This window comes from Pygoscelis adeliae, unplaced genomic scaffold (genome assembly GCF_000699105.1).
Source record: "Pygoscelis adeliae isolate BGI_AS28 unplaced genomic scaffold, ASM69910v1 Scaffold216, whole genome shotgun sequence".
Classification (NCBI taxonomy): domain Eukaryota; kingdom Metazoa; phylum Chordata; class Aves; order Sphenisciformes; family Spheniscidae; genus Pygoscelis; species Pygoscelis adeliae.
The window spans coordinates 2,531,072-2,542,806 of NW_008825073.1; the positions used below are offsets into that span (position 1 = coordinate 2,531,072).

The following is an 11,735-nucleotide window of genomic DNA, read 5'->3' on the forward strand; positions in this document are numbered from 1 at the left end:
GGGGGGAGCGAGCGAGCGGCTGTGTGGTACTCAGTTGCCGACTGAGGTTCAACCACGACAGATGTGTGTTGGTTTGTATGGCAAGAGATTTGTGAGTGCAGTCTTGCTCCTACTATGGGCAAATACAGTCTTGCCACTGACTTCCACAGAACCGCAATCATACATCATATGCACAATTCACCACTCCTTAGTAAAGACATTTTTTTAAAAGCTGTTGAAAAAGACTAAAAGAATTCAAGTAAAAGAGTGTTTGTAACCAGATTTCCTGGAGATAAATGAAAGACATACGTTTCCATGGCTGCCAGCCTACTAGATTTTGCAAGCATAAATATTTAGCTAGGACTAGGGGGTGGGGAAATCAGGAAGAAAACCACCATCTAGACCCTTCAAAGTTTAAATACAGTAACACAGAGGTCATTATTTATAAATAGAAATAGAGAACACATCTTTTCTATGTGTATTTCTATCATGCTTTTCATCCACTCCATATGCCTTCTATTATTACCATTCTTACACCAGAAAATAATTTCTATGTCACTTGCTCACACTGTATGCATTAATTTTCTTTAGGCTTTCTTGTGGTTATTGATTTCCTGCTTTGTTGAAGTGGCTTTGTTTCTTTCTCAGCAGGCTATCCATTTTAAAACAACAGTTGTTCAACAAATAAAAAAATTATATTCTAAAATTAAATTAGTTTTATCTTCATTTATTTTTATCTGAGTTAAATGCAAGCGACACATTTCCCCTAAAAAAAAGGGAAATACTTAATGCTTCCCAGCATGCAAAGCAAACCAAATAAAATTTTTCTTTTCTATTAAGACATTTATTTTTATGATTGGAATCATGAAAGAAAAAGTAAAGTATAAATAAAGCCTCTTTTGTATTCTTACATTGTAATCACTGCTGTGGCCAGTGTTTTAACATCAACAAAAGAGGATTATCTGGTCCAGAGCCAAATTCATTTAAATCCTATCTTGCTACACTCAAAATCATTAAAAGAACCCTTTTTTTCTTTCAATATAAGTGGGATCATGCTCTAACACTGTAATCATTTATCCTGCTAAGCAGAGTAAGTTTGCTATCCTCTACCCCTGGACCAGTCCGAGATACCCAGATTTTATACAACAACAAAGAGGCAGATGAATACAACTATTATTTAATCAACGCAAAACCAAGGAAAAAGGTGTTTTTGCAGAAGGTGGCAGTTCTGACATGCTACATCTTGTTTCGATGCTGCATGTTCGACAAGCGCCAGTTCCAGAGTTCCAAGGCTTGTTTTCCCCCTCAATCCTTCAACATGCTTATTAACTAACTCGAGTGAACTGCAGGAAAAAAGTGGGGAAGCATGTAGACACTATATTAAGACAGAATTCTTGTCAGATTTCTTGCTAAAAGCATATTACCAAGTGCCAATTATTAGGGCTCCAAAAGCTCCTCTACATTTTCTTTCTCCATGGTCTATAACAGACCCTCCTTTGTGAATGGCAGGAATTTGCTGTTCCAGCATCATCTTCCTTATCATCATGTCTTTAAAGAAAAAGCTTGCACACTACTGCTCACGCATGAGAATTCTTTTCAAAAGCAAAGGGCTTTATAGTCTTCATCCAGCTATTGAAGAAAAAATTGTAAAACTCCTCCCATATCGCATATTTTATTCTGTTTAAGGAGGGACATTTTCCTGAAGGACTCATGGGGTAATGATGTTGCCAAACAGCAGATACAGGATTCTTCAATGCATTTAGATCGGGTGGACAGACGTGGGATTACATCTTTCATAGCCAAACTGGCAGAACAAGTACCAAGACAGTCCAGGATCCAGGTGCACGCTCCGCATTGGGACTGCACAGGCACGTATCTCAAAATTATTTTGTAGGCGTATGACAAATTAAAACCATTTAGAACTTCCCCCTCTTTTTAGGCTACAGCCATGTAAGGGGAGAAGAGAATCAATGGCACGCAACCAAAAAGGCCACGTAAAGCAATATACTGAATACTGCCACACACAGCTTAGAAACACTGTATACCTCGCATTCGTTTGCATGACATGTTCAGGTGTCAGCTATCCATGTAACTCTACCGAAGATGAGGACGACAGTGAACAGGTACCGACTCTCTGGAAATTCAATACAAGATAGTGCAACACCAGAAGTTGTTGCAGATCTGTTATCTAGGAATAACTCATCATAAATAGCAACAGTGCTGCTATAAGTAACTTATACTGGGACACAACCCTGCGCCAAGGGGCTAGGAAGGCAGAACAGGGAGATGACCAGACGGAAAGACACAGCAACTCAGCACCTCTAAGGGCTGTGAATTCTTCACTGTCAATATCTGACCTTTACAGTAGATAATTTGTAGAAGAGTGAGGAATCTGACTTCAAACCACTCACAATGTTGTACGAGGCTTAACTGACCAGGTATAAAATTACGATCTTTTGATATGGAAACATCTGATAACGAAGTTACATATAGCAAGGCAGTTCATTAAGATAAGAATCTTTCTGACCAACACGCACACAAGAAAACAGACACGTTCACTGAACAAAGTGTTTCCTATAAACAACCTGCTATGCATCTCTCCACCATGACAGAAGACAGCAACATCCGTTAGATATTTACCACCTTTTAAACTGTCAACACGCCTCAAACCTAAGTGGTGAGCAACAGAGCTGTGTCATTTACCCTTGCAGCAAATAAACAATAGTAATAACAATAATCTAATATATAGTAATTTCACCTGTAGAGTTCAAAGTATTTTCTGGAGATCAATGTCATTATAGACAGAGAAATACAGATCTACAAGGTGGAACTCACCCGAAACTGTAGGTAGAAATTGTAATCCTGAATCCCCAGCGTTTGCCACTCACAGTCATGAAATCCAACCGATCATAGTTATGATACCTGTATGCTACCCAGGAGCTCACATATGAGCTTGGATCCCTCACACAGCCCAAAACCACTCTGCAAAGATAGGTACTTCTAGAAACATTTACAGATGGGTAAACTGCAATGCCCAGGAAGCACCTCTTACACTACTCCGCATAGTAACTGGTGGTAAGTTTACAAAACCCTACACAGGAAAAAGAAAATGATTTATAAGTATGCAGACTAGATCTGAAAAGGAAAGAGGTTTTAAAAAGAATTTGCAGGATATAGGAAATGAAAAGAAAAAATGTTTTCATTCAGTTTCCTGTTTAGATGTATGGATAAATTTGACTTCAAATAGATGAGCCACACAGAAGTTTAGTTTATAAGGGTCAGATGGTAACAGTTTCCGTTTAATCCTTGATTTACATTAACTTACAGGAAAATTAATGATTTTAAACAGGCATCAAAGTGAGGCTGGTTTTTGCATTTCTCTAACTTTGCTTGAGGAACAATTGTTTCCTTTATCTGTCTTCCAGAAAGTTAGTGATTGTGTTTAAGTTAAACTATTCATTTAGCCTTCAGGCACAGCATATTACGAGTTGTTTTTCAATGAACGTTAGCCCCTTAAGAGTGCAAACTCTTTGACAGCTCTCTTAGATTCTTGCGCTTACCTGAGCATTTCACAAAACCACTCTTCACAACTGCACACATTATAATTTACGCATTAAAACAGCAGGTTTTCACCTTAGGTCTGTTGCCAAGAATAATCTTTCAAAACTCTCTCATCTTTTTGTAAGAACATAATTATAAATGTGCAATTAACAGCCAAAGAAAGGTCTTAAGAAAACTCTTGGAGTAATATTGCCTATTTTAATGCCTCAACCAGATGGTGGTTTAAAGAAGGTGATTTAAAGAAAATAAATAAAAAGTCACATTTTCAGCCTGGAATGATATGTCAAGTATAAAATCTGAGATATTAAAGTGAGAGTGTTACAGGTCTGTCTAACCACCAGAAGTGCTCTTAATTTTTTTGTTTTGCTGTTGGACAGACAAAGGAGCTGTAAACATCATTACTGATATGCATCAGGACAAAAGCATGGAGAGACCATATGCAAAAAGAACTACTTGTTGCATTTTTTCCATGAACAGAGCCCATCCAGTGACCGATTTTCCCCAGGGATGAATAGTATGCTCATTTTTGTCTTTTGTTACAACTTGAATTTGTACAGTCTAATCATGGAGTCTTTTCCTCTAAAAATACAGGTGCTTCCCCTTTACTAATTAAACATGAGTACTGTGTAATTGTTGACATTCTCAAATTGGTGTAACCACCACCTTGGACTGAATTGCTGACAGAATTTCCAGCTTAGCTTTATTCCAGATAACATTAACATGTTTTTTAAAGCTGTAGAGAAATTACGTAAGATGACTCTCCCATCTGAAAATGAACCAGCTGCATTATTTTACACCCAGGCCGCAGTGCTATAAAATATCTGCTTGGAACTAATTGACTTAGAAGAATTATCAAATACGTCACACAATAAACTGACTGATTTGACAATAAACTCAACTGTTTAACTTAATTCCACAGTGATGGTCATCTGTACTGCTCTTGATGACATAATTCAACGTGTCCCGCTATTACCAATTCCTATCGTTTTAGATATACATTTCTTTCCTTGAAATTTTAGAGGTTTAGGGTTGGAGTTTTTAAAATAAATTCAGAAGAAAAGTAATAGTTATCTTTCCTCAGTGTTACTAGAAAAAGAAAGTAAGTTAGCATCAGCAACTATATGAAACACAAAATCAGACTCACACTATTTCAGGAGATTGATAAAGACAGATGAAGATAAAAAAAAATACCAGTACCATTTTTGAGCAGCTGCCGCAGTGTGAGTTCTCCCACATCTCGGGCATTAGAGATACTGTTCTGGGTTAGCAACAGCAGCAACTAGTACTCAGCATGCAAACAATTAGCCTTCAAAAAGGAAGAGATTGATATTCTTAAAGAATACTGGTTCCTTTACTTGAGTATCCACGAAGAAAATCTCAAATTAAAGAACCAATGAAGAAACAAAGATCCACAGAAGTGTGATCTTTAAGTGACCACAACAGCTCTGTGGTTTGTCAGGGACTCTTGACTTATCCTCTCCTCGAATGGCTGTCCAAAAGCTAAGACCAAGACATAAGGGCCTTCTGCAGTTTCAATACAACAGTAAGTTTTTATCCTGTTTGCAGTACCACAGATGCCCTTATCAAAGTCAAAGGTAACTTCGGAGAGAGCAGTGACAGAGCCTTCAGCTATATGCTACAGCATATACCGAAGCATGTAGGAATAGAAAGCATTTCTGTAACACACATACCCAGTGTCCGCAACAACAGAAACACAATTACCTCTTACGCTCCTTTCGCCCGCCACTGCAATTTTGTGGGATTTTAGTTAGCATTTTCTTACATAATAATCTTACAAAATTTATTGACGTTGGAAAGCACTGTTCATCGTCAAGAGGTATTTGGATTGTCTTTTAAAGCCTGCGTTAGAGAGACTTAAATAACTACGAACAGAAAAATTTCACCCTGCACTGCAACTGAAATCATGAGGGGACAGCTTCAATTCTGTGTCAACAATACATTAAAATGTACCCATTACCTTAGTGCAAAAATTTACAGCTGCAGAACAAATTGTTTCTAAGTAGTATTTTTAGCTAGTAATTTTCCTTTTTATTAAAAACAAACAAAAAAGCAAAATCTGAGATCAAGCAATGTAATTAGTTTCCAGGCCAGTAAGTTCTTTTCCCTTAATTTTAAAAATAGCTTTTATTGAAAAAATACGTTAAAGGAGTCCAGGTAAGGTAGCATGAAAATCTGTTCCTATGTTCGTGTCCGGTCTAGGTAGGTCTAGGTAATTACTGACCTGGAGAAATAACTTCTGCTTCTGATAAAGAGTTAAACAACTATAAAGAGAGTGATCTCAGGCTGATGACAGCACACACTTGCATTGCCATTAGGCAGAATAAAATCTTCCTAGAAAAGAGACTTGCAGAATTAATTGATATATGGGAAAAAAAGAAGATGCAATACATTTAGACTGCAATTTAAAAAGAAGAATCAACTAATAGAGTGCCTTGGTCTAATAAAAGATTAGTATGGATGTGAGCACTCATGGACTGAAACAGAGCGAATGACTGTATGGAGAGGAGCTACCTTGAAGATTCAGCAATAAATTGATTTGGCTCTAACTCGATCTAATATCTTCATAAACATTCTAAAAGGAAAGCAGAAGTTTAAACAAAACCTCACAGAAGAGATGGCATTGACAGGAAAGGGGAAACAGTACAAAAACCTTCAGTGAGATCGGAATGAATAAAAGCAGCTTAAAAATGAATTTGATTTTTTAAAAAAGCAAAATTAATCAAGTGAAAAATAATGAAAATGTAGCTTTCAAAAAGAGAGGCAACATCTGCAATGTTAATATGCTGAGAGACATTTAGGTGTTGTAAAAGACTGCAAATTAGGCAGATGTGATAAAACAAGGAAAATATCCAACTTTGTGCTGGGCTGCGTGCCTAGAAGCATCATGTCAGAAAAGGAAGAAATTGCCCTAACTCATCTGCTCCTGCATGGCTATACCTGGAACTGCATGTGTATTTCTGAGCAACCTAATTACAAGAAAGATATTACCAAGCTAGAGGGAATTGAAAACGCAGCAGTCAAAATGATTAAGTCATAAGCTGATTTAAAATGAAAGATTAAGATTTACATTACTGTATTCTATGTGGTAAATAGCAGATGTGAAAAGAATGTTCAAAATAAAACAATGCATCTAAGCAGATCTTAGCATTTTTTTTCCACTGGTCCAATAGCACTGTAGAGATCAACAATTATCATTTTTAAATCAGAAATGGTATAAGGGCACAGAATACCCCAAATCCCTGCAGGCCACTTGTGGGGCAGAGTTGGGAAAGTTAAACGAACAAGTTAAGGTTTCACTGCCTTGATTATACAACTTTGAAGAACAGCCTTTACAGAGATTTTGCCACTACTGGCCATTATTTCAGAATACCCGAAGAGGTATTCTAAATCTAAAACGTGTATAGTGTAGAGATTTGCACCGGACACATTATTTTGTAATGATGTGTAACAAACCTGGTTTTCCTTCTGAGAACAGCAATGCTACACCACTTTCAGTTTCCTCCTTCAGCAGCTCACTGCTGCTTCTTAGCTTTGATTGTACAGCTTGTCCTTAAGCAAATATTAACGACAGAATAAATTCCTTAGCTAACCAAAAAGGTTATTTTCCAGTGATACTTAAAAGAGAACAGTTATTCTAAAGCATTATTCTGCCATGACTAACTGACATTAGAAGAAGTGTAAAGTACATAACTTGATTCTTTTTCAAATACGTCAGAAGCCATTTATTTTCAAATCACATCAAATCTGTCTGGGATGAAATTCTGCTTAGGTTGCACTGTTGTAATCTCAAAAGAAAATGCACAAGAACATTTTTTCAGTAACTCATTGCAAGCCCGATTTTTTTCAGGAAATCTCAAAGTTTGGTGCTCGGCAAGCATGTTCTCATTGTGTTTATTCACTTATTGATTTCTATTGTCATTGCATGTAGACATTTCCTAGAAAAAAGAAAAAAAGAAAAATTATGAAGCCTTGAAGTTTTTTTTCTCAATTTTCATTTCTTAAAACTTGCTTTCCTAAAGAAGTAGAATAGACTTTACTTTTAATATTGCATTATTCCTCTGGAGTATGCTCATTTTTAACTTTCTAATAGTGATAATAGTGATTTTGTATAGCATAAAAATTATTTTAAATTCCTCAAGTTTAAATTTCTTAATAAGGTATTTTCAAGTCGGTTTTAAATAGGCTGAGTGTGACCACACACTTCAGAAAGCATATCCCTTCCTTTGTGGACCAAATGCTGCTATCCCTATTAATCCCTACTATAGCACAGTTTGATAGACACGTTATCATTTACCTGAGCAAGACTGACCCTATAAAATGCTGTAACCCTCAAAGCTCCTGGGAGCAACAGGCAGAAATTCTCTTTGCAGGTATCCTTGTGTGCATTTCTTAATGGAATTAAACTTTGGACCATCGTAAATTATTCAAATAGACCCAACTACAATACATGCATCCTGCCTTGTAAACCGCTGCCGAGATTGAATCAGTTAAATATATCGGACCTCAGTTTCTGATAGTCTTTGGAAGAAACGAGCACTTGTGCCTGCACTCGTTTTATGATAAGCTTTATCAGCATACTATATTAGTATCAGAAGAAGAAGAAAAAAGAACATCTGAGAATGATTAAAAACGCAAAACAAAACTGGACATCAATTCTAACTTTATAGCCAAAAAATACACAACTGATGACTGATGTGCACAATAAAGTCCAGAAAATTTTTGCCATATATTTTTAACATTTGCATTTTTAGTGAAGACATTCGGACCTATCATATTCTACAGGAGGCTAAGATTTGTGTTCATTATCAGGATCCAACTGAGAGTTTCACAAAGCAGCAACCCCTTACCCAAACTGATTCCAAACTAAAAAAGACATTAGGCAAAATTAAAAAAGAGAATCAACACAAAGATGTTCAGAAAAAAAAATGCACTGGCCTTTTCTCTTTTCTGTATTTGAATTTTACCTTTATCGTCATCAGTTATATATCTATATATTTACATTTTCCATCACTAGTCTTCCTATGTTTTACGGTTATTTTTAACTTGACTTTTTCAATCTTGTGATTTAAAATAGCTCTTGATCTTTAGCAACATAAAACCAAAACTGTCCGGAAAGAAATTTAATTCAGTACCACGCTCTTATCTATACAGCTGTTTCCATTGGAATTTTATTTTTTTTTTTACAGTTTTGAAGGCTGGCGTTTTAAATGCAGGCATAATTACAGGAAACATTAATCTATTAGGAACAGGTCAACATAATTAAATAATGCAGTAATAAAATATCTAGCTAACATTATCCATCAGCGTCCAAATGTAGAAGATTTAATGATGTACAGAAAAGACTTTGCCTGCAGATATTCCCCCCAGATCCTATCACATCAGGGAGGTATCATGAAATATAGAAGGCCCAGAAGGGTGCAAACAGAGGCGGCGGGGGGGCGGGTGGGGGGGAGAAAAAAGAAAAAGGTGACAACTATCACAAAGCTCTGCCTACAAAAACAGTAAAAAAGCCCCGAACAATTAAAACAGTTTAAACTTAGGGGGTTGCACCGTTTAATGAGATTATTTCTCAAACTTTTGGCACCTCCTTCCAAGTGCACTTCTGGTCCCCTACTAGGGTGATGTTTTTCCTCCGCAATTTTTTTTAAAAGGAGAGATTTCTATTTGATGCCAGAAGTGTTTCCTTGTTGAACCTCAGAAATCTCTCTCACTGTTGTATATATTCTACAATCCTATTTCAAGAAATTCTTAGTCCTTAGTCTCAATAATAAAAAAGCAGCATATCTAGAGATTTTGTTTACTTTTTGGCATTAAAAAATACCGTAATTACAGCAACTGTAAGTTTGTTCTTTCATCTGTTATCATGGTTCATGCAAAAGCCAATACTTTCAGATTGTAAGCTCTAATTCTGATAACTAAACATCTTTCCAACCGCCATGCACAAAACACAGGAACTAAATGAAAACAGTTGACCAACGGCTGCGGTTAAGTACTTGCACCAAAAAACTGAAAAACACAGTATGCTTGCATATTGTACTGAATTTACAAGAGTGACCTATTTTGCTATTGTATTACATTAGGAGTAAAAATTAAGATAGCCAAAAATAAAGTTATTTCCAACCAAAAAAAACTGTATAATACAAGACTCAAAATCAATTTCCTTCCACATTAACATTTCTAGTCAACATCTATCCCAACTGATCAGTATTTCACAACTATTTGCCTCTAGAATATCTCCCCAAACTCTCTGCTCTTGGCCTCACATCCATCGCACAGCCACAAGCCTATCCTCCCACTGTTGGGCAATTTCTCATCCCAGCTACTTTCCCTGGACTAGCATTATGATACCAAAGAGACAAAGAAAGGGAAGAATGACCTAGAACACAGGAGAAAATAAAGCTCCTGCCCATTCCTCTAGCTGCTTCTCTCTGGATGGAAAGAGTCAGCACCGCTTTCACGCCACCCTAAAAAACTCTTGGATAGGAGCTGACGGAGAAAGAGAGATCTTTGCTCTACCCCTGCATCAGGAGTAATGGCCTGCACAAAAGGTCGGGGCAGGTGACCAATTCAAAGACGGTTCCCCCAAAAAACAAGAGATCTGGAACTTCTGGTCCCATTGCAAGGACCCAACTCAGCGGGTGTGAGTAAGGGGAGGCAAAATGCAAACGGAAATACTACAGATGAATACGTAAAGGGGCGTATACATCATCATACAGACGAGTACATACATCATCATACAGACGAGTACATACATCATCATACAGACGAGTACATAAGGGGCACCAGACTTGCTGAAAGTATTTAAATTCTTTGCTAAATTACACTAAAAATGAATACCTACTTTACTTGAAATTAATTTCCTTTTTCTTTTTTTGTGTGTTTCTAGGTAAGACATAGTCAAGTTTTGTTTGAATTTGAGAAGTGTAATGGAGCTCAAGAAATTTCTCTGCTGTGATCAACCATAATTTCATGTCCTGCATGCGACAAACCACTGACCAACCATGGCACACAGCATGTCATACCCTGCCCTCTATGGTGCTGTCAGGCCTTACTAGCACAATGTGGTTAATAGCATTTTTAATGAACGTGTTTAATTCTGAAATGTATCAGGGTACCATGAAAAACAAAAACATTTTTGACATTTCGCTAAACAGTTTTAATCATAAATAACTAAATTTTCATCTGTTTTGAGCAGTGTTTCAGGACACGATTCTACAAATTCATGCTGACATTTGTTATTTACCATGCCTTTCCTTGTTTAAAATGGAAGGTCTTTACGAAGCGGTAACACACCATTCTTTTTGCTGTACCATTTTAGACAGTTGATCAAGCTAGAGGGAGTAGTTATTTTGTTTAGCTTAATTGCCTCTTCTTAAAAAGATTTTTGGCACTACTCAGGCCTAACTATGACTTTTACACATTTCAATTCCATGCAAAAATCTCTTGTTGTCTTCTTACATCCCCTTCCCATCATATTGGTTTTGCTTCTTCAAGACTGATAATCTTGGTCCAGCAAAACACCGAAAGATGTATGTAACTAACACTACCCGTGGTTCTGCTGCCTCCGGTTGAACTGCTCCCATTTGCTTCAACTTCAGCAACTGCTGAAGTCATTTGCTGGGTCCAGGGCAGGATAACCTGCCCCTTCTACGATCAAGGAAATCAGGTGCCCGCTATTTATACTCTAGTACCTCAAAGTGCTTTACATATGTAGATAATCTCCTGCAGCTGCTATAAACTGGCTGAGGCAGCCATGCTGGGATTTAGCTCTAACTGCCCTAACAGAAACAATCAATTCATTGCATTTGGGGTTACAATTAAAGCAGCGGTAACCATTAAAATGCAAATACTTGTTTTTAAGCAGTTTAAGGTACTCCTTGAATGCGAAATATTAAAGTAAAAATTTATACTGGTTGAACTAGTTGCACTAACTATTCCAATTCAAACAAGTCTCATGGCACTTTTATTTGATTATCATTACCGTTAGATTTATCTAACACAGTCCCTAAAATATATGCATTGATATATATATAGCTTTTGTTCAATGACAATTCATTAGAAAAACAGTAAATAATATGTTTGAAATTAGGATTTTGTCCCCTCCTAAACTCTCATAAAGACAGCAGCCAAAAAAATGAGTAAGTCAGGGTGCCTTTGAAGATATTTAATTAAAA

General features: G+C 36.8%; 1 protein-coding gene across 1 annotated transcript in view; it reads right to left on the reverse strand.

Annotated features, from left to right (window-relative positions):
- DACH2 (dachshund family transcription factor 2) overlaps positions 1–1,522 on the reverse strand; it is a 170,231-nt gene extending 168,709 nt beyond the window's left edge. The window contains exons 1-2 of the mRNA XM_009326650.1: positions 1,404–1,522; positions 1,220–1,322 (exon numbers count right to left, since the gene is read on the reverse strand). Coding sequence (XP_009324925.1) covers positions 1,220–1,322; positions 1,404–1,522 — 222 coding nt within the window. The remainder of the gene's footprint in view (positions 1–1,219; positions 1,323–1,403) is intronic.
- Positions 1,523–11,735: the final 10,213 nt, after the last annotated feature.